The sequence below is a fragment of the Fusarium oxysporum genome, chromosome X, assembly GCF_013085055.1.
Source record: "Fusarium oxysporum Fo47 chromosome X, complete sequence".
Lineage (NCBI taxonomy): Eukaryota > Fungi > Ascomycota > Sordariomycetes > Hypocreales > Nectriaceae > Fusarium > Fusarium oxysporum.
In genome coordinates this window covers 63,373-86,185 of record NC_072849.1, presented here as the reverse complement: position 1 = coordinate 86,185, position 22,813 = coordinate 63,373, and the positions used below count along the sequence as shown (strand labels likewise).

General features: G+C 43.2%; 7 protein-coding genes across 7 annotated transcripts; 2 read left to right on the top strand and 5 right to left on the bottom strand.

Moving 5' to 3' along the window:
- Positions 1–2,894: 2,894 nt before the first annotated feature.
- Positions 2,895–5,517, bottom strand: FOBCDRAFT_168791 (pyridoxal phosphate-dependent transferase). The gene is made up of 6 exons (XM_031190815.3): positions 5,320–5,517; positions 4,826–5,187; positions 4,749–4,776; positions 3,937–4,542; positions 3,261–3,878; positions 2,895–3,191 (listed from the first exon to the last, which is right to left on the bottom strand). The coding sequence occupies exons 1-6, from the start codon at positions 5,485–5,487 to the stop codon at positions 3,138–3,140; spliced, it is 1,836 nt and encodes a 611-aa protein (XP_031032046.3). The 5' UTR covers positions 5,488–5,517; the 3' UTR covers positions 2,895–3,137.
- A 1,492-nt stretch (positions 5,518–7,009) lies between these two features.
- Positions 7,010–8,240, top strand: FOBCDRAFT_279816 (uncharacterized protein; the record flags this gene model as incomplete). The annotated part of the gene is made up of 2 exons (XM_054707037.1): positions 7,010–7,849; positions 7,905–8,240. 2 exons carry the CDS (start codon positions 7,010–7,012, stop codon positions 8,238–8,240), a joined length of 1,176 nt encoding a protein of 391 aa, XP_054563012.1.
- A 1,283-nt stretch (positions 8,241–9,523) lies between these two features.
- On the bottom strand, positions 9,524–10,670 carry FOBCDRAFT_190328 (organic solute transporter Ostalpha-domain-containing protein; the record flags this gene model as incomplete). The annotated part of the gene is made up of 4 exons (XM_054707036.2): positions 9,524–9,608; positions 9,700–10,073; positions 10,144–10,419; positions 10,476–10,670. 4 exons carry the CDS (start codon positions 10,668–10,670, stop codon positions 9,524–9,526), a joined length of 930 nt encoding a protein of 309 aa, XP_054563011.2.
- Positions 10,671–12,566: 1,896 nt separating this feature from the next.
- Positions 12,567–13,589, bottom strand: FOBCDRAFT_206916 (uncharacterized protein; the record flags this gene model as incomplete). Its single annotated transcript, XM_031190812.3, has 4 exons — positions 12,567–12,573; positions 12,628–12,715; positions 12,768–13,209; positions 13,320–13,589. 4 exons carry the CDS (start codon positions 13,587–13,589, stop codon positions 12,567–12,569), a joined length of 807 nt encoding a protein of 268 aa, XP_031032043.3.
- A 753-nt stretch (positions 13,590–14,342) lies between these two features.
- Positions 14,343–15,015, bottom strand: FOBCDRAFT_323314 (uncharacterized protein; the record flags this gene model as incomplete). Its single annotated transcript, XM_031190811.3, has 2 exons — positions 14,547–15,015; positions 14,343–14,473 (listed from the first exon to the last, which is right to left on the bottom strand). The coding sequence occupies exons 1-2, from the start codon at positions 14,956–14,958 to the stop codon at positions 14,343–14,345; spliced, it is 543 nt and encodes a 180-aa protein (XP_031032042.3). The 5' UTR covers positions 14,959–15,015.
- Positions 15,016–19,186: 4,171 nt separating this feature from the next.
- FOBCDRAFT_243962 (uncharacterized protein) lies at positions 19,187–20,076 on the bottom strand (the record flags this gene model as incomplete). Its single annotated transcript, XM_031190810.2, has 2 exons — positions 19,187–19,463; positions 19,520–20,076. 2 exons carry the CDS (start codon positions 20,074–20,076, stop codon positions 19,187–19,189), a joined length of 834 nt encoding a protein of 277 aa, XP_031032041.2.
- Positions 20,077–20,555: 479 nt separating this feature from the next.
- FOBCDRAFT_145970 (uncharacterized protein) lies at positions 20,556–21,661 on the top strand (the record flags this gene model as incomplete). Its single annotated transcript, XM_031190809.2, has 4 exons — positions 20,556–20,782; positions 20,853–20,945; positions 21,003–21,186; positions 21,242–21,661. 4 exons carry the CDS (start codon positions 20,556–20,558, stop codon positions 21,659–21,661), a joined length of 924 nt encoding a protein of 307 aa, XP_031032040.2.
- Between the last annotated feature and the right edge of the window lie 1,152 nt (positions 21,662–22,813).

Genomic DNA, 22,813 nt, shown 5'->3' with positions numbered 1-22,813 from the left:
AATCCGAATTCATCAAGAACCGAATCTCTCGGCACCAAGGAAGCTCTCCGACTTTGATTTTACATGCTGTGGACCAGTTTGCAAAGGGGACGCAGGGGATCATGCATCAGATGGCTTTGCTGAGGTCGGAAAACCAGATCCTTCGGCAGGAGAATGAGATACTTAGTCGACGTCGACGTGCCAAGAAAAAGCGTCTCCGACAAGGAGGAAGTCTAACTCTAGCTGAAGGGCAGAGTTTGCAAGATCAGAAGGAGGTTGATGTGCAATTAGAAGAAGAAAGCCGTCGAAATGGTGGTCGGAGGCGTAGGCCCGAAACGAAAGAAAGACGATGTGGCATGTGCGGCAAGACAGGGCATAATGCGCGAAGATGTCCGATAAAGGTAGCAAAGTCTTGAGAACTCATTTCCAACAAGTTTGGGCCGATTTAGGACGGTATGGTTGACTTTACAGGGTAAAGACGGCCAAAGGTGTAGTAAGGTGTGGCATTCGCTTGTCTGTGGCACTCGCTTATCAAGTACGTTAGTTAATTTTTAGCAGATTTTAATTATTATTTTCTAATTGCTACTCTAATTTAAGATAAGACATTCATCATACTGCCAACCCTATCCCTACTTGTATTCCTAATCGTGAGTTTAAGGATATGGAGCATGCTATTTAGAGTCGAGTTGAATGAGAAAATAATGTACAAGCTCACCAATCTCGCCAATCCGACCCTGCATGCTCAGATTCTCCCCGGATTTGTTCCCGGATTTCCCGCGATGCTTTCTGGATCTACCCCGGTTTGATAAGAGTGGCGCTTTTCTGATAGTGTCGACGCCGCTCTCCGTCGCTTGGGGTTTTGCGACAGTCAACATGGACAAACTACTGTAATTAACAAGGAGCTGATTGAATGCTACGAGAGGGCCGTAGCGAGGTCTCTTAAGCTACCAATGAAGCCATATTCCATGGGAAGACTGGGTATCTGCTCATGGCGACCAACTGAAGCTGGCAATCCAATGATCGAGTAAAGAAAGCGAATGGGGTGAAGTATAGCAGGAGAGAAAAGTGTGTGGGGTATAGGAGAATTCTGCCCATCGGTGTGGCTGCCATGCACCATAACCCGATCTTTTGTGGGTCCTATTACCAAGTAATCCTGAACGGAAGCATCGGAGCCCGACCTTTCTGGGCCGATGAAACTGTCGCCTAACTTACGGTAGAAAATGTAAATAGCCTGTCTGAGCTTCAAAGTCGGCTCAAGATCAAAACCCTTTAGGCTTTCATCTAGTCCTTGCCGAACATAAATTGAGTGGACAGAGGCAAGACATAGCGGCCCCTGCTCTTATCCACATAGCCCCTCCTCTGCATATATCATGAACCAAATCAGCGGCTTAAATTCAGAGACGACAGGTAGGTTCAATTCCGGGTTAGGAACTTGGCCCATGCTCGGTCTAATTGCTGCGGCTGTAGTGGTGGTAGCGGTCCTCCTCGCCTTTGGCCTGTCAGTATTCTTTTTCTAGTGACCTGAATCTCTACACTGACGATGGAAGTGCATCGTTAACCAAAGAAGGCAACGCCCTAGGGCACAGGTGGATGTTGAGAGTCATGGGGATGCTGTGAGCGATATAGCTATACTCCAGACTCTTAACTCCACCAATCCATCCCAAACCTACAAAGTTTCTCGCGTATCTAAATCTCAGACAGCCATAGCCCAGCATAATTCCGACTCATTAGAAGTGTGGTATGTTCTGATTTCTTTCCCCGACTACCAGTATTAAGATAGTATAGCGCGATCTGTCTTGAAGTCTTTAGAGACTTAGATACCGTTCGACGATTAAACTGCGAACATGTATTTCAAAGGAAGTGCATCGACCTATGGCTTCAAAAGCAGCATGTCAATTGCCCACTATGCAAGTCGGTATATGTTGCACGGCCGGTACGAAACCTGGAAGTTCAGCGGACTAAGGTTAACGAAAGGCGTAATTCTGAGGGTGAGAGTTCCTAGCTTTAATTTGTACTGTATGTAAGTTACTTAGGCTTGCTAGTCTACTGATGCCAGCTTAGTATTAAAACTGCCTTATGTAGGATATGCGGTCGAAACTTTTGCCATGCGGTGTTTGAGATGTATGCGACTAAATAAGTTCTATGTGCAACTGATGTACCTGTAAATTCATTTCGTCACCGAGCGTAAGCCCCATCAGAATGCAGATCACTTCTACACAGAGATTTGGTGAGCTGGTCATCCGGGCACGGAAATATCAGCTTTTGCGACAGCCATTTGCGAGAGGATTTGGTTTTTCGTCGACTACATGCTCTTTTATTTGACTCAAGCTATCACCTGGTGGTCCTTGCATATTATGGTGCCTCTTGAAGAGGTTGACTATAATGTAACTAAATGGATGCAAGTCCTAGGTCCTAAAGAACAAGGAAGCCTTCCAAAACGGCTTCAGGACCATAAATAGAAGGGAGCAAAGTCTATTCAAAGGAGTGTAAATTCCTGCCCAAAGAGCAATAAGGAAGATGTTTCTATTTTCCTTTTATTTACCACTGAGTTACCGGCAACAGCGAGTGTATTCCTTCTTATCTGAGGGCTGCGGATCACACTAATTTGGTATCCCTTGGACCACAATTCTCAGCCGGAACAAGGAATATCTTGACTCGTCCTTTGATGACACATATTGTATACCAATTTATAATCGACCTGAATCAGAAAATCAGTTATATTTCCTCTTCCTAGGAATCCGGGCGCGTAATCACATTGTGACAACCTGGTGGTGCCGTCAGAAGGCAAGGGCAACCCCCAAGCAGCTATACCCGAGCTTGCTCGATCGCTTGCGTCGGCGTGACAATGTCATGAAGTAGTTAGTAACAAAACAAGCAACAAAATGGCCAGAGGTCTATATAGCGATTTTGAATAGCTTGCTCTGATTTGTTAGTAATGTCTCTACAATTTGATCCCAGTGTCGAGCTACCACAATGATCCTGAACTCTCCGAAATGCCAATCCCATTTAAATCCTCCGTTGCAGCCCAGCCGTACATTTTATTTGCCCTCAAATTCCTTTCCACGAAATCCTTCGACACACTCTCAACAACATCTCCTCTGCTGAACCAAGACACCGTATTACGCCGGGGCGATTAGTGAGTGGGCGTCCCTTTTCCTCTAACAGACTGAGTGGGTCTTGCCCGTCTTGCCCTGGAGAGAATGTGTCTCGTTCTATTCGGTGTTAGCGGTACCTCACACTGACACTGGCCGAAAGAGCAGAATTGAGACAAGGAGACTAACTGCGTAGACAGGGTGAGCTTTCTCACCCTTGCCTGTTGACGTGACGTGCTTGTTGATATGTTCCTGCAACATCTTGGCGGTCTCCTGATCCATATCTTTGAGGAGACGGTGGCAGATCAGAAGGTCCTCGATAAGTGAGTCGCAACGCGACCGGGTGAAATCTTCCCTCACGACAATGCGAAGCATTTTGACATTAGACTTAGGCGCCATAGTATACGCAGGGACCACCCAGCCTCGACAACGAAGGTGATGTGCGAGCGCAAACTCGTCGTAGTGACGATCCTCGCCACCCTCTTCCAGGGTACGGAATCGGAAGGCTACAAGGGGCAATCCTCTTCCATTGCGCTCTGACATAATTAAAAACCCCTGCTTCTCGATTGCCTCAGCTAGGTAATCTGCGTTGCGAGTCAAGTTACTCATGATGCTACGGTAACCATGTTTACCAAGGCGGATCAATTGATAATACTGGCCAATAACCTGGGAAGCGCTTTTTGAAAAGTTAAGAGTAAAAGACGATTGGTTAGCCCCGAGGTAATTAATATTAAAAACCAGCTCCTGGGGAAGGTATTCTGGGGCTCGCCAGATGACCCAGCCGACGCCAGGGTAGACAAGACCGTACTAGTCATATAATCAATATATATGGAAAGTCTCAAAAGAACAGGAGGGGGTCCGGTACCTTGTGGCCAGAGACGTTGATAGAAACGACTTTTTCGCATCGAAAATCCCACTCGAGGTCGGGGATAATAAACGGGGCAACAAAACCACCGCTCGCAGCGTCCACATGGATAGGTATATCAATATTCCGTTCAATAAGAAGGTCATTAAGACCTTTGACGTCTTCGTATTCGCCGGTATAGGTCGTGCCGAGGATCATACAGATGCCGATAGTATTCTCATCGCATAGGTTAATAGCCTCAGCAGGATCAAGGACATAGCGGTCGGACGTGCAATAAACAAACCTCTCCTCGATCTCAAAATAGCGCATGGCCTTCTCCCAGACGACCTGAACTGCCGAGGACATAACGAAATTAGGACTATCAGTGGCCTTACCCTCTGCAAGTCTCCGTGTTTTCCACCTCCTTTTCATAGCGAGAACCGCGAGCATAATGGCCTCTGACGAGCCGATAGTAGAAGTTCCGACAGAGAGGCCAGCAGGCGCGTGGAATAGATTGCCCATTATACTAACACAGCGGTTTTGAATGTCGGCAGATTGGGGGTATTCCTCGTAGTCAATAAAGTTTTTAGGAAATGCTTCTGACATCAGCTGTTGGGCTTCGTCTTCCTGTATATTTGGACGGAATCATCCGCATGTTAGTCAATGTGTCTGCTAGCGAGAGATTTGACTGATGGGCACTCTGGGCTGATAGACATGCGATCAGGGTATTGCGACTTCCTAAAGCTAAGACTTCAAATTCACGGGCTGATGCAGTGGCTTGATCGCTAAAGCAAGACAGTGGTTACTGGGGATACGTAGTTGAGGCAAGTTACCATGTAAGTGGTGACGAAAGAGGCCAGGCTTTGAAAATTAGTATCACTATGATCAGGATTATGACTCCGGAACATACTTTAGGGTGGGGTTGTTATCGAGGCTAAGGTGATCCTTGATCAAGCGATAAGCAGTGTCACGGGGCATCTCACTCTCAGGCATCTGATGGCGTGGCAACTCCATGCGGGCGAATCGCGAGCCATAGCTTGCGGTTGTGAAGACATCCTCCTTGTCAGGGAGTTGCACCTGAGTAGCCCTGGAGCCACGGGAGCGGGCAGTATGGACGACGGAAAGATGACCCATGATTTCAATGTATGAGGGCGCTGCGCTGCTGTTTCTATTGATAGAGTGGAGGTGGTCGTGATGAGTTCCTCCTGATGATATCCTTGACGTTGGTCTCAAGAGTAGGGATGAGACCAGGGAGGCCACCAGCTTCGTAGACTGTACTTAAAGAGAAATTCATATGTCACTATTAAGCTGGAAGCAGAGCAGCTACACAGCTGTGATAGGGGTTGCGTCACCGTTGCGTCACCGTTGCGTCGTGGATCTCACTAATCAGTGGTATGGGCTCACAAGAGGAGACTTGGCGCTGCCAAAAACTGTAGTTTTGGTATGCATAGATGCCGTACTAATTGAGAACAGAATCATGAGAAAAATCAAATAAACTCGATAGGCTGTGGTCGCCCAATGGAAAACGGCGATAGTGGCCGATATACACGTCATCGTAACGACATTGAACATAAAGGGGGCAGAGCACGCACGTGTTGAGCTACGGGACGGTGCAGCTACAGGGTCAGAATGATGAAGTAATATTACGGGAGTGGAAGATGATGTATTATTTAAAGGTGTAAGGTACATGTGTCTAAAGGGAGCACAGCGCCTTACATAGTATCCATAATCCCAGCCACCAGCAGATTGGACCACCTCCCTTATACAGTCTCAACGAAGAAAGGCTACGAAGCGCTGAGCTAACCATATCCAGCTTTGAGTTCGCAGGGGTCCGTAACTGTTGTGGGTGCATCTATATTTGCACCATGAAGTCAATGAACTCGGGTTGCTCGGCACAAGTGAAGACTGTCGGCTGCCCTGTTCTGCAACCTGATGCTGTGGTTGGTTGCATCTGGAATAGAAGCTAGACTATTGCTATTATCACAATGACCTCCAAACGAAGGCATCGGCCAAATTTGTCTTCCGTGTTAAGCTTTATTGTCATCAAGAAGGTTTATTGATAACTGGAGTCTATGAAAGTGCTAATGAATGTGGTCTACATACTTGATGGTGGCCACGGTGTCTTGAAAGTGATCACGTAGTACTCTGAGCAACCACGAAGTGATTGCGTATAGGTCACGGTTACTTCCTAGAAGGCTAATCGTGCACGTGATGTAACTGCGAGGTTTGTAACAGGATCGTTGGTGTTGTGAACTGATTATTGTTAATGAGTGATTAGTCGACAAATGTGAAAATTCCTGCTGCTACACGTATCATAGCCGTGAGGGTAGTAGCACCTCTAGGTCCGCTCTTTAAAGAAGATACCTCGTTTAAAGTCATCAACCACCCATGGTTTAACCCTTAGCCCGGTGCGCCCTCTGAAATCATTATTAGGCGAGCATTATGCGCTAACAAATCATATAGCCTCAGATCTCGGCTAATTGGTTGTAGAAAGCCCCGCGTCTCTAGTGGCGCGTTGAACAGGTGTTGATAGCGGCTACCCCCACGTAGAGGAACTGGTACTACTGCTGTCTAGCGTTAATAAAAATACGCTCCCTCTCACAACTGGGATAGGTAGAATGGCAGCATCGGCCTAAGCCAAATCACCGGTCGCTTCCATATTGCCTCGTTTCGAAGAGGTCCCTGGGTAGCCGGCCTCAACTCTAGCGCAATGTCCAAGGTTAACGTTCGTGAACTTATCTCATCGTTACTAATTGACGCCAGTACGTGGTTAAAGAAGTGGTCGCATTTGACAGACTCACAGAGCGAGACGCCATCATCAATAAACCTACACAAAGTTTGTGCAAATCAGAAGCCTCCACATCCCTTCACTCTTGACTTTCGACAGTCAAGCTTCCTGCTTTTCTTATAGCTGCTGTAGCTCCTAATAATGAATCCTGCTACTGAAATAGCCCTTCCTGATCTCCTACGTACTCATTCCAGTCTTGTCCTAACTATAGCCCTTAAGCCGTGTCTTCAACTCACCTTTGCTCCTTTTCTCAGCACCATCAAAACTTGATTTACCTTTCCAATCAATCTTTTTGCAGTAAAGTCAATGTACGAGGTGAATCAAGGCCGTCTTCAAATCCTTCCCGACTCAGCCCTCTCATTTACAGAAGCCACCGGATCCCTTGTCGCCGCGAACCCTTCTCGACCCTCCCAGTCATGCCAGTTATCCGCCGACCGCGTGCGCTTTGATGTTCCTCTAGAACCTGTTCAACGACACACAACCGACACAGCTTTTGCAGAAATGTCCCGGCGAAGCTCGGATGCGCCTAGACGAAACCTCTCGTATGCCCAGCGACCCGTAGCCGAAATCTACTACCATTCCCGAGCTGCCACCCAGAAAAAATACCGGCGACGAGCAACGACCATTCTAGAGTACTGCGATGAGAATCCTCATTCGCTTCCACAACTACCGTTTACGTGGCACCATGGCTGGAAGCGCTGGAAGCTCTTCATCTTTGCCCTTCTAGTCTTTGTCGATTCATCGGTCATTCCAATCACTCTTTATTACGGCATGCGCTACGCTGGCGAAGTCGAGGGATGGATCATCTTTGCAATTGTGGCCACCATTTGGGGCGGTCCTACTTATCTCGAGTTCGCCATCCGTACGCTCCGATTGATGAAAGTTGATAGATTCTACCGACCTCTCGGAACGAATTATCGGTGGTGCTTTGACATGCTGACCTGGGTATCGGTCCTCACCATCACTGTTGTCACTGCCCTCTTTACTGTCGGAAGTGCTCCTCACAATGTCTGGTTGCGAGTGTTGTGCATGCCTGCTCCAGCGATTCTCTACTGTCTTGGTGGCGTTCTGTTTCTCATCACCTTGTATAGTTACATGGGCTGGGCAGCACCATTTCGAATTAGCTCAACGGCCCGAGGAGAAAAGGTTCAAATGCATATCGAATCACAGAGGCTGCTCTTATGCTAACTCTCCGACTAAGGTACTGCCCGGTGTGTACTATTTTATCGAGGATATTGTGGCCGTCAATGCCGGTGGTGGCCGCCCATACCGAGAAGCTTTGGTTGCCCGTTACAAAGCTAGCCCTCGCTTCCGACGAATGATTTACATGCAATCCTGGTTCTGGTCCATCCCAGCCCTGAATCTCGCCATTCCCTTGACCATCATCTCAGTCATTCCTCAAGTACCTGCAACGGTTGCATACGGCGTCGCTTGGATAGTCCCCTTCCTATGGGCCACCATCTGGGGCATTATCACCATTCAGTGGTGTAAGAGGGATATAGCTCGAGAAAGGCGAGAGTGGGAGGCAGCCATTTAGTGCAAAAAAAGGCTTCAGGAGGAAGAGCCAAAGAAATATAGATGTGGTGATGGTATCGAGTGATGACTCGAGTTGTGAAGTCAAAATTGAGGAAGGATGCCAATAGACCGTATATAGCTCTTGGTGTTTAGGCAGTCGATTGCGATTATTAACCACTAGAACGAAGCTGGTATATTTAGCATTGATAATAATTATGCCGTATTACAAGCTCAGGCCCCTGGGGCCGCATTCAACGCTTTTGCATAGAGGAGCATTTACTTTGAAGACCTATGAAGATGTAGCGACTGTAGGGGAGGTCATAGAGCAAGCTGTCCTGACGGCCATATATCTCTAGGTAACCGGCAGGAGTGCGAGGGTGGGGCGTCATCAGCGTGGGACACGACTCTTGAAAGGCGCATCTGTATAGTTTCAAGCTTGCTCGAATGGGGGTTTTCCGTGGCGGAATCAGCATTGTCCTAAATGATTGCCGGCCCCAAAGCGACGCGTGTCCATCGCCAACATCATCCTCACGCAGCTGCATTGACCAGGACTCTTGGGGGCCTGAAAAGAGGCAGAGAAGGCACTGCCAAAGCTGTGCCAGGAAATGATCGCGTATTTCGAAGATGCTCAAAAATCGATGTCAATTCTTAGACAGACTAGCCAGTACCGTTGGATGGTGATTGCCGTTTAGAGATTCCTCTTGCTGAGCCAAAGTATATGCCTGGCCTAGACTACCGCTATCTTCAGCGCTGCCACAGGTCAAATGCAATCAAACAACTTCCAAAATCAACTAAATATGCCAAAATCATATTTTATATAAAACAAATTTGAAACGCCGGATTTGAAATGCTAATAGATATATTTTATATGTTTTATGCATCCCTGGTTTAAATGGATCTCGTACATCAATCTACTCCCTTATGCCTTTAAGGCATTGCCTATTTATTAAGTATATATAACTGGCTATTCCTGCTCTAATCTGGTGACTCTTAGGGTTACTTTTTTTATTAAAACCTTTGTCTAATAATATAAATAATACTATTCAGGGTTATGGATTTAGTGCATGGTTATGTATAGAGAATTACTTATCTAGGCGATATTAGATAGTCTACTAGAGATTCTTTAATTAAGAATAAGAATTTACAGCTACTTCCTGGATTAGCCCTCTTCCATTAGCGCTCTACTAATGCATTAGGAGGCGAGTATAATCGATTGTAAGCATATGTAACTGTTTGCCTGCCACTCTTCTTTCTAATTTACTTCCAGGGGTAAAGGTGTAATCCCCTTGTAGCCGCCTGTAGGGCTTAATATATTTTACATACTTGTAGATTCTGAATCTTGCTGCTTATATACGAGCATTCGTCTTGATAGCATTTAACTTGGAATGATCTATTTAGTTAATTTCTTTTCTTTTTCCTTAAGCTTTTCTTTGATTGTAACCTATATAACTGGCCCTGGACACTTAGTTGATAAACGCTACCTATTGGGATTGAGGGGCTGGTTATCAACTCTGTCATCCTGACCGAGAGAATCCGTTGGTGGACCACTCCGTCCAGACACAACCAAGATAGATTCAATAATGCCGGAGGGTTTAATCATGGTAAGCCAGGCATGAACACCAAGTGGACCTCCCTGGTATAGCCTCGGGCGCTGGCCAGGTCGGTCCATAGTTACATAGCTTCCGTGACTATTCTTGACATAAACGCGCCAGGAATATACCCATGAAAAGAATAGCGACAGAGGAGCCATCTCAATGCAGATAAGTAAATTAGGAATCCCGATATGGAGATCTGCAAAGGTCAACGTGTCTGTCTCTTTCAGTACCCCAATATCCGTAAGGACCCAGAATAGTATCTAGAAATGGGCAATCAGCGCAACAGTTTCTCTTTTTTCAGCACAAGCTGGCAAGGACGGGCAGCCTTACTCCTTGTACAAAATTTAAGAATACGATGATCTTAAAGGCTATTAATTTCAGAAGAGGTCGGCGCTGTGTAAGGTCTGTTTTCAGCAAGTGGTAAAACTGTAGAATAGACAGTACGGCGGTGACCAAGGAGATTATCTGAATCAAGCGTAGCCAAAACTTGGCAAAATGAGGCATGAAGCTCCATCGACAATAGATCCCGACAGCCGCAGTGATATCAGTTGTGATTGACACAATAAGTGCAACGATCGGCATTTGGAAGACCATGAGCCAGTGAATCTGATTATATAATATTAGCATGCATTGAGATGCAAAGAAATTTCCAGTCATCATACCCTGAACCATTTTACTCCACTTGTCTTCTTCGTCGCAAAAAAGAGTTCGCGTTGATTGATGTTGGGGCAGACGTAGTCGCAAAGGAGCAGGAAGAACGAACAGAAGGCGAGACCTTCAACGAGGCTCACCCACGGATCGATATATACCTCCGCTGTAGGGAAGCAGACTGAAAGGAATGATATGAGAGAATACATGGTGATGAGGGTACTAATGCGCATAATTCCGGAAGCAAATTCTGATTAGCGATCAATTTACAAAACCTTTTTTGGAAGCTACCTACTTGACCTGCTCTGATGTGTTGGAAAGATGTATTGCATGAAGTTGTTTGAAGACCATCATAACGGTGATGGTAAATGCAGCGCATGTTCCAGATATGATAATATTCAGGTCATAGAACGTCATGCCCCCAACGATACCGTTCGGGGCATCTGCTTGTTATTAGCAAACTTCGCATTGTGATAAGTGGATCTTTTATACCTTTATTCAAAGAGGGGTTAGGGCATATTTTGTGTGTGCTTGATGAATGATGATGGAATATACCCATGTCACCGGTGTATCTACTTCAAGTTGAAAGAGGTTCCGCTGCAGAGCAAAGTGTCCTGTGTTGTTTATGGAAGTGATCAAGTATTGCCAAGATTAAAAGCCAGAAGAAGAGAGATATTATTATTCTGGCCAGTCCGATCGATGAAATCATTGTGAAATCAGTGGAGGCATGGAGACGCCACCTGATAGCCAACGGCGCCAGCCACGCGTCGGCTGCTGGGCTACTGTTGGTTCGCTATAACGTGACGCCGACATCCGAAAGTAATTGTAAATTTCCAACGCCCTATCCTTCTCACAGTTATCTGACGACGACGTCTGTTGGACCGCGTTGAGCATTCTACTGTAACAAAGGCTCGCTGTAATGTGTCGAATTAGACAGAAGTTGGCCCGTACACATAGTAAGATTCAGCTAAATTCGGGTAAGATTATTATGCCCCTATATTCTTCATTCTAATTACAATGTCCTAAGCATACAAATTAATAAGATCTCCCCTACTAGCCTTTATTATAATAGAATATACATAATTTAAGAATTAATACCCCTCCTTAAATTATATCTTTAAAGGTTTAAATAAGTTGCCCTGCTTAAATAATACCTTATATTATATTATATTGAAAATAAATACCTTATTTTATTATCTTACTTTAATGCCTTTACCTTTACTTTATATATTACTAAATAGGTCTTTAACTTTTAAATATATTAGATAAAAACTTTAAAATAAGTTTAATATAAAAAGTAATTAATATAGTCCTTAGGATTATAATAAGTTAAATACTATTAAAAAAGTAAAAATTATTATTATTAATTATTAAATAAATCTTATATATATTATTACTTAGGAATAATAATATGGCTTATAAAAAGTAAAAGCATATAAAATTATATAGTAAAAATAGTTTAAATGATTATAAAATTAAATATAAGTTTATTAACTATAAGAAATACTAATATATAAGATAAATAATAATAATAATATTAAAAACTATAAAAAGAAAATATATAATATTAATAATTATTTTAATTTTACGTAAAAACTAATTTTATAAAAATTAAATATAAGATTTAAGCTTATAAAAATAAAATTAAAAATTAAAAATATATTAATTAAGTAATAATATTTTTAAAGTTAATTTAACATAAGGATAAAGATTAATTTAAAAGTAAAAAAGAATATAAATATAAGATATTTATAATAATATTTAATATTATTTAATTAATTAAATATAGCTCTGTATAGTATTATTAATTTATTTTATCTTATTTAATTATTTTTATTTCTAAATAAAATAAAATAAAAAAAACCTAAAGTATTAATCAATAACTTAGTTTTAACTAAAGTAGTAAGGGCATAATATATTAACCTTATAACCTTCTGTTTATAGAAGATTTAACTTAAATTACCTGTAAAAAAACACCTAGGTTAAATTAAAATTTAAGGTTTTAGCAAAGACCTAGCTATTATATATAATTAGGAAATTATAATTAAGGTAAAGAATATATAAGGCGTAATAATCCTACTTAAATTAATTAAAACCTTATAATATTAATTACTATATTAATAATAATAAACTTTTATAAGCCCTTTTAACTATTAAAAGTCATACCAATCCAATAATATAACCCAACTGTACTTATTCCCCAGCATAAGATTGCACATCCAACTATTAGGGTAAAGAAAGTAATACCCACAGCCTATGTTAAAGTATAAGCATTTTTCATAATAAGAAGTATTAGTTTTAAATACCTACGGTTATAGGGTGCGACGGAGAATTAATAGACTGAGAGAAGTCCCAGTATACAAGTATGCACAAGCCAGTAACAAACATGTACAGACTTCCATTACGTAGCATAGCAGGTATCTGCCATAGGAACCTCTGCAGAAAGCGAGGCCGTTTCGTATGGATTGGTACTCGTACGTTTCCATTTGTTAAAGGCGTGCTTGTTGATAATTGGTGAAGGGCAGGTCCTCTTAACAGACGTCGAATTAACTCAAGGCCGTTAGGGTGAGACTCTAGCCGATGTAGGCTAGTGGCTTGTTGACAGGCTGATGCTGTAGACGTGATGGAGAAAACAAGTGCGCTGCACCAAATGAATTTGACAAGCTGCAGGCAAATCGATTCGGCTTCACCTGGCCCAAAGTAGGACCAACTGAATGCACTGGAGATGGCAGCGCTGACAACAGACCCCTGTATCACGAAAAAATAAGACACAGTCAGGCCTCTGTGTGCTTTTATGATCGTTCAGTATCAGGGGGAGGGAGCATGCTAAGGGTCATGTTATATGCTTGGGCACCTACCGTGATGATCGTGATGTTCAAATGTTGCTGCATATTTCTTATCCATTTCTGTGTAAGATTATTCTGTTTCGTAGGATCTGTTTCGTTAAGCAGCGTGTACATAGACTCATACGCAGCTTTCCAGGCGGCTGCGTGAGGAAGGATTACTTTGGATGTCTTGTTCTCGGGCGGTGACGGTGACGGTGGTGCGTCTACACGTATAGGCGATGTCGGTGTTCCGGCTGGCTGCAATGGCATGTTCTGTACATTTTGCACTGGTGTTGAGGCCATGATTACATGTAGTGAGCAATGAGCATTTGCCATTCCGTTCGTAGAGGAGAATAGTGGAAGTAGCGGGGCAGGTATGATGTTACATAGTCTTAATTAGGACCAGATGAGGGGCAGGTGGATCAAATTAAATACAGAGAGGTAGGTACACTAAACTCCGGCTGCCTAGCTGGGCGCAGGACTAGGCTTCCCGGATGACGTCGTTACAACAGGCGGTCATGCACCTAAGTCCCCAAGTAAGCAGAACGCCTTGCCGACGAATAACTGGAGTAACGAGCGCGAAACAAGCTTCTCGGCCGGATTGAAGAACTTTGAATAGCACCTCTGATACACTTTTTAGCCTTCTAATAACGCCTTACGTTGAAGCCGCATGACTGCCTTGTTGCCCAAACAGTAAGCAGTGTCTACTGCCTGACGTCTCGGAATTTGCAGTTTTGAATTTGAACATCAGCGCCAGCCTTAAACATAATGATCTCGCGTCACTGCGCAGGTCCACTAAATGCATGGCGTGTAAGAGTCTCAAACGACACCGCTTCAATATTAAAGTATACTTGTAAGCACTCGGAGCTACTCCGAGAGTTGCAGTGAAGTATCAGATGTGAGTTCGTACTATGCAAATTACTAAATATACAACAAAGCATGCACTCTCATAATTTCTTCTTATTCAGCTAGCTATTCTAGCCTGACGATTTAGATCCAACATTACATAAAGTTTCAGTTCTCAGAGACTAGTCTCGAACTACTAAGATAACAGTTTTATTTGTTTGCTTGTATGTAGTCTCCCATCTGTTGCAACTCAACAAACCCACAAAGCTCCTTAGCCACGTCGGTAGTTACCTGCTGGCAGTTATTGAAGGCTATGTTGTAATAGCTTCCAAATGCATCCACTGAGAGTCTTGAGTGTAAGTAGCTAATCGGTGTCGTTTGAAGTACCAGCATGTGCTAAAAAGGAGGACTTACTTCTACCTGCAATGTATGAATCGCTTCGTGTCGTACATCCGATGAACTCGTACGTGTTCCGGCCTGCCACCTCTTTATCCCAGTCAAAGGGCCACTGCCTGCTCTTACCACCACTCTTGACGAGGTTATCCCATGAATGACCGCGTCCGCCAAAAGAACCCCAACTAAAGACGACTCCAGTGGTGTCCGCTGAGGGTTCGTGACGGTTTTGGGGTTCAGGATCGGCAACCAGAAGGCAATAATGAAAGCTGGTGCCACCAGAAGGCTTTACACCCCAATGAATGATGTAAACATCTCGGCCACGACTGCTTTCAGGTATTTTTCCAGGCGTTGTTTCCGAGATCAACCCGTTCACGACCCGCGAAAGCTTGCGAACAGTCCATAGGTTGAGAGAGTTGACAGTGTCTGACATTTTGATGAGCCGCCGGGAATATTTGGGAGTTGAGCGTTTTGAGAATTTAGGAATATTAGAAGAGGTGTGCTGATGAGCCCTGAAAGGCGGTGGTGTGGAAGTTCTGCATTTATATGCCAACGGTGGTTTACAAGCCTGGCCATCGGCATCTGAGCACAGTGCCAGACAAAGGTGTCTTTTCAACCTGCCCAAACCCGGACCTTGCCGACTTCAACATTCTCTAGGTTCCTTGCCTTCCTATCGTTATGAGAGCCTTCGGTTACATCAGGCTGTGGCACAGCTGGTCATGGGGCACACTGCTCAGCCCCAACTGGGAAATACTTTGCTGATCTCATGCAGCCACAAGTAAGCAGCGCTACGTGTGCACAAGCCGTTAAACCACAGGGCAAAAGATCAGGCCATAATCGCTATGCAAGGAATTATGGGTGTGCTACAGCTGCCTTATGGAAGCCTTAAAGCGATGTTATGGGCACGAATTAAAACATGTATAGTGTTACGACCTAACGTATTCTGATGCACGTAAGATGTATACCCTACCTTTTTCGTATAGTAAACATCTACCTACCCTATATAAATTAAATATATGTTATTTAACTTATATAACAAAGAATACAACTAGTTGTTAAGCCAACTTAATTTAACTTATATATCTCTTAGTATATATATATACTTTCTTAATGTTAAATAGAACATAGCTTACTAGTAATTAATAAAGTATCTTTATATTAATAAGCCTAAGATATTTTACTTAAGTATTAAAAGATGTAGTACTTATATTACTTAATATTACACTTTATGCTATTTATAAATATAAACCTAGTATAAACTAGTTTACCTATTTAGAAACCCTAACTATTATATATAGGGTGTGATTAAATAGAAAGGGGAAATATAATATGTTTTTAGTTTATATACCTAAGCAGGATTTAGATTAGATTAAACCGAAAATCCAGTAATAAAAAAAGCAAAGAAGTTGATTAGTAGAAAAGTTAGAACTCTGCTATAGCTTAAACTTTACTTAAGGTCCTTTATTAAGAGCTCTCTTTTAAGTTAAGGTGGAATAACAGGGAAGATACAGGGATTATTAGCCAATAGGATTATAAAACATCCACTTTCAGTGAAGGTGGGAAGATTAATAGAGGTGCAGGCGTGAAGAAACAACGGCCTGAACAGCCTCGAGATTTGCAGGTAAGTGCGTAATGTAGCTGGGAACAATTTGTGGTATATTCACTGACTATTTATCTAGCTTTTCGTTGATTTTAGCTCCAAGAAGCCGAGAAATTACGACAGCCGGTCCGTGCGGGCTGTCTTGCACTTTTGTGCCCAACTCAGGTTGCTTAGTTGGCCCCCCTGGGCTCGTGCCAACGGGTATATGCTTCTGAAAATGGATGGATTTTGTCCGCGGAATTCACGATTGGCTACAATGCTTGGGGTCGACGACAATGTCAACAACTTGCAAGACGAATATACTAATAACAAGTGATATAAGCTTCTAAAGAAATAAATAGGGTGAGTCTGAAGGTCTTAATGTATACTTTTATCTAGTGCTAATAGGTTTTATATTATGTTCAGTGTCTAGTTTGAGTCGGTTAGTAAATAATGGTATTAACTTATGGAAGCTTTTGCTATAGTATGGTGTCCTTAGCTCGCCCACTGCTACGGTTAGGAGGCGTTGCGTCGAAATTTGTTCTTTTGTGCTTTTTGAATGCATGTCAACCCTGACCCCTCCGACTATTATAGATATATCCAAGGGCATCCACTTAAGGCTGGCCTTATTCTTCTAATCGGCTAGCTCAGCATAACGATCCGTTTTCTGCTATAATTGATAATGTCTTATGCATAGTAATAACAAACAGGCAAAACCAGGATCCTGATAAAAAAATCAATCTTGTCCTGATAAGACGCTAAGCCAGAATGCGATTTCAGCTTCCACTATTATCACGAGACGGAATAATAATTATACCGACTAGCATACTTATTACCCCGCTATTCCAAACGCTCTGAAATCCTCCGACATCGAAATACAGATACAAGCATAACCCGGCATCATGGCCTCCTTCGCAAGACCCGCCTCAAAGCTTACCGAATTACTAAGTGATAACTCACAGAGCCTAAGCTTAACCATAGTAGAAATAATTCTTCTTCATCTAGGCATCGCAGACATTTACTCATTACACGCATCAAGCCGATCTCTGCGCTGGTTAGTAGATTACATATCGGATTCACCATGTTTACCTAATATCACGAGGCAATTGCAAGCTTTTATTAACGACCTAATACGCTTCCAAAGGGAGCTTGGCAGGCATGATAGGCTTATTGCAGGAGACTTTATCTATAACTTGTTCGAATTTAACCATTAGGAAGTCAGCTCGCTTCTTTTATATATTTAACAGGGGCCTAAATTGTGACGAATGTGGTTTCAAACAGGGAAACTAGTCCGTACTAGGTTTACATTTGCAGAATGCGTAGGGCGTTAAACTAAGCGGGTTGGGTGTTATGTCTCTTAATGATTAAGTAATGCGTGTTAGGCATATTGATGTAAAGAAGTCTTATTAATAGCTGGTAAGCTAAGTCCTATGGAGGTGCTAATGAATGTGGTCTATATACTAATATTGTGGAATGAGGGACGACGGTATATAGGGACGCTGCGTTCCAGGGACAACGGCGTTCTGGTGTTGGTCGTCCGTATATGAACTGCACGTGACGTAACCGCGGGGTCGTAATATAAATACCAGGGTTTTATTAAGTATGTACTTAAGCATAAAGGATATAAAGCCTATTTAAAATAAATAATATTCCGCCATAATAAAACCCCAGGTCTATATATTATTATTAAAGCTATATGTAATCCTCCTAATATTGAAATTATTAATAAGGCCACTACGGCAGCTAGTCTAGATATTATATCCTGGAATGAAGTATACTCCTTACTTCTGATTATAACTATAGTGTTTTATACGTTTTACCCTCTTAAAACCTTTAATAATGCCCTTAGCTAATTACTCTGCTAACAGGCCAAATAAGGTTAGACAACAAGGGATAGACTTTAGCCTGATTTAATAACTTAACTTATTTCTCATGAGGAATATTATCGAATTAGCAGACTAAGCTCTCCAATTATTAACCTTAGAAATATACTACTAGGAGACTATACTTCTAACTATATCCTCGAGGGAAGTATCTATTCTGTAATATAAAAGTTAATGGCTACTAGTCAGTGCTTATCTGTTACGATATAGCCTGCGCCTATTTTCTATGCACTTTGTTATATATATATAAATGGCGAAGTTAGTCATGGCTGTAAAGACTGGGAAAGATTCTTATGCAACAGATTAGACCCTTGGACTTATATCGAGATAGCCAAGATAGATCATGATGAATAGCCATAAGGGTTTTACTATAAAATACCAGGGAACTATCGCGTCCCTATTCCTGCCGGGTACCACCTGCCTGAAACGTGGGACTATGCAGACAACCAGATCATTCCGTGGTTCCAATAATAGGAGGGAAGTTGGACAATGAGTAACGAGTACTATGGAGAATAATCTGTGACCTCTTGTCATCAGTTTAAAGATAGTAAAAGTTGCTTCTGAGCATCAATTTCGAAAGCTTTATTGTCTTACTTTTATATGAAAGTGCAAAGTTAAATATGCTCGACAAGATATGTGCTCGAATCTCTAATCCAGGTAATCAAAGGAAGTTCAGCAAATTCGAAGAGCCTAGCCCTGTTGATAGGTTAAGCATTATGAACGTCTCTCTCGTCACGTAGTTAAAGGAAACTCGGAAATGTCGCTAGGTTGCGGAAAACTCCCTGTTACGAGGATGGTTCTTCTACTCCCTCATACACAGCCAGCACTCACACTCATTTCGACCAAGGCCTTGGAAAACACTATCCATAGTAGACTTCCATGCAACTAAACTCCTTGTAGCATGATTTGAAGGGTTCCGAGCAAGTTTCTAAGTCTTGCGGGACTGCCGGGTCGAACGGAAGAGTATCCTTCGTGAATACAAGACTTTTACTGCCAAAGTATCTCTGTCATATACTAAGTGAAGCACCTTTGAGCACGGCCTTGCACGAAGCAGGAGTACCAATGGACAAGATCCACAAAATGGCAGATGTCATGTCTTTTCAGCTCGTGGTTAAATTATAATATGATACTAGGTAACTAGGTATATTTCACTAGTAATAGTACACCTTGTGTTCCTATGCTGCTCGCTGACCTTTATCTCAGACTAGATCCACGGGGACATACTTAGTCCAATCACCCTCAGCCGCAAGGAAATCAAGCGGCTCCATATGTTCCACTGCGCCTCCATAGGGGAGGCTGACGTAGTATCCCAAAAACCTTTGGATATCCTTAGGGAGCGTTTTGATAATCTCATATGGTACGGCTAAATACTGATTTTCTTCCTGGCGGCACCATCCTGGCGTCGTGAAAGCGCTGAGCAACAGACTAGCCTCGTTCGTGGTGTTTGGCTTCTGGCCGTAGAAGACAGACCCTAGACTGCAAATGGTGAGAATGAATTCTGAGAATATCTGAAAGTTATGAATTGAACTCACCAAAGAACAGCATCCCCTTTCTTCAACTCGATTAGAGTCTCATCAGCAGAAGTGGGATCTCGAGTGTCTTTCCACATGTTGGAGCCGATGACAGCTCGAATGGCACCGTTATCTCTGGTGATGTCAGTCGCTGCATAGGCGATACCAAAATCGGTTTCCCGTTTGGCGGGATGAATGGTGTGATGACAATCGTCCTGGCGGCGAAGCCCCCAGCCGGAAGACCTTGGCTTAGAGAATAAGGCAGACGTAAAAGATACTTGAGGCTCAGCAGTAGAAACAGTTCTTTCGTCAGAATAGTAAATAGTGCAGGTATCAGTGAGCAGGCGTTTCGTAAGGTCGATGAAGAGGTCATTCATCAAAAGCTCGGTGGCAAAGGTTCGACTCTTGCCAATCAGGCCAAAGGTTTGACCATCAGCCAGCGGCCCTATCTCATTGAGAGCAGAGTCTAACGTTGCAGTCTTCGCTGCACCTTCAATGACGACGATGCCATCTGCCTTGAGAGTCTGAAGGACATCGTGAGCTTGAGCTGAAGCGACGAATCTCTTAACACTAGACATAGTGGCGGTAGATATGAGCAATAGACAAGAGAGGAACAAGATGGTTTTGATATATTGAATGTTTGTCGGTATTTCCCTTGTAGACTTGGTCATTTAGGCTTCTTATATTGCCGTGGTGCTTAGGGCATTTAGATGCGAAAGCGATAGTTATCCACTTGTCCATCGTATTTGACTACCCTCGGAAATGTTGTGACAGCCCCACTGCGATAAGATCTTGAGTGGCTTGGCTTTCGCAACTGATAGCATTAGTATTTCCGGGTTGGGAAGTATTAACGCTATCAGCTCTTTTGGCTCATTTCCTATACGTTTTTCTGACCTGTATTGGTATAATTAGGGTAGGACAGCAGCATTGCGCATATATATCGCTTTTATCAACGCAATTGTATTATTCATTCAGAGCAAAAATTACAACAATTGTAGTCGTCTTCCATTTGCAACTAAGCTTTCTTTTATCTTACTTTATTGAGCCTTTTGACAAAATGCCTAACCCTACCCATCAGCGAAACAACCCGGAAATCACGGCGTTGCCAGCTTCGGCCCCCATCGAAGAAATTGTCAGCGTGATACGCAGAGACGGAGGCATTATCATTAAGGGTTTCATCACACCAGATGAGGCAGATCGAATCCAGGCAGAGGCCGACCCTCACTATCAGAAGGTTGGCAAGTATGAGGGTACCCTGTTTCCTCCTACTGACCCGCCTCTGAGGTAAGTAACTCATATCCTGTTTAAGTGTTTATTTTTCTTTCGTGAGTGATTATTAAAATGGAGTGTCCAGTGGCTTCGCGGGAAAGTCTCCAACATTTGCCCACAAAGCTATCAACCATCCTGTCTATCGCGAGGCATCAAAGTTGTTACTGAAAGAGGAGTCGTAAGCGCGGTATTCCCTTGAAGTTTGAAGTTTTCATCTAATCAATGAGATACAAAGTTACCCTTTCCGTGACGGCAAGCGATACAAGTGCGTGTCTAACCCCGTCTTGGCCGTATCGGAAGCCTTTTCTCGCGGCCGATCTAAGGCTCAGCCCCTCCACCGGGACGACATGGCTCAACACTTTGACCATGTCGAAGGTAGCGGGGAGAGTTCTCTGCTAGGGTTGCTTGTTGCAGGCACTGTGCGTGTTGGCAGTATTACTTTCTCTTCTGATCAGCATGCTGACCTAACTGCAGAAATGTACTTTTGAGAATGGAGCCACCCAAGTCATTGTCGGCTCTCATCTCTGGCCCGAAGCAGCCATTTCTGGACCTGCCGACAGGTCCATGTGCTCGACGGCCGAGATGGAAAAGGGCGATGCTGTTATGATCATCGGTAGCGTGTGGCATGGTGCTGGAGCTAACATTACCGACGAGCGACGCAACATCTTTTCTTGTCACATGGTTCGTGGCTCATACCGGGCGGATGAGAACCAGTACTTGGCTATTCCTCTTGAGGTCATCAAGGACTACGACCCCGAGGTACAGTCATTGTTGGGTTACTCGATTAGCCACCCAAATTGTGGCCATGTGGATATGAAAGATCCTATTGTTATGCTGGGCAGTAATGAAGATCCTTTCGGATACGGGAGCATTGAAGGGCAGGTTGTAGCCTAGACGCACGGGATGCCTACATCTTTCGTGCTAGACTTAGTTTGAAATGAGATGAGTACATTCTTCTATATGTATTACTCGAATATTCGTCTATATCAATCAGCGTACAAATAAGGGGCAAAGGGGCATCTAATGCATGTTGAAATTCCTTGTTTATTTTGTCTAGCTTTAATACCACGGTTAGGTGAAAGTTAAACAATATTTAATGCGATATGAAAATAATTAAAAACACAATCTTACCCATTATAGTCCTTAAAATACAACAGTAGGAAATTAAATTTTATTCTCATCTCCAACATCTCTCCGTTTTACCGCAGTATTCACATCAGTCCATTGCCATATCCTGTGCAGAACCATGACCCACGCTCTTGGGCGCCGGAAAGACTTCGTTTTGAATCTCCTGTCTAGGTAGACATCCTCTCCTGAGTTAAGACCCCCTTTGCCCGTAAGTAACATCTTCTATCAAGATTTATCCTTCCGAGATAATAATATCTCCACGAGATATATCAAGCTAACATAACAAAAAAAACCCAATTAACTCAGAGTTCAGGCAGAACTAGCTGCCTAGGCGATATGTATCGAGCCTCATGCAAAGGCATTCTAATTTGTTCACTCTATGGCATCGCTACCACATTCAGCTCCGTGAGAGTGACAATTCAGGATTGCAGGCTTGCCCTCATCGCACCTTCGACATCTTTTTCGACAAGTCTAACGCCATGTACCTGATTAGCTAAAGGATTCGAGATACGGGCTTCTTCTTACATGCATCTCTAGATCTTATACTATCCATATTCTGTTCGATACGGTCCCTCCCAATCGCTTGTTTTGACAAGAAATTGGTTGCTCTCTGGGGAACATGGCATACGAGAACACGAGATAATGCAGGAGATAGTGCTACTGTTGGCTGATGGGTTTAGCAACGAATGTGGGGCAACTTCATGCGGGGTTTACTGATAAAACCAGATCTAACTATTATTCACCTTACGTTAGCCTTCGATTAACGTAGTTCAAGCTAACAAGTGAGCCTACTAGTGCTTATCTGGAAGGATTTGTCCAATCAAGAACTATGATGACTACGGGCGTTATCTCTCTTGGTTCTTATCTCTTTCACGTTGAGTTGATATCACCTGGAGGGCTTTCATTGATAGCACTATG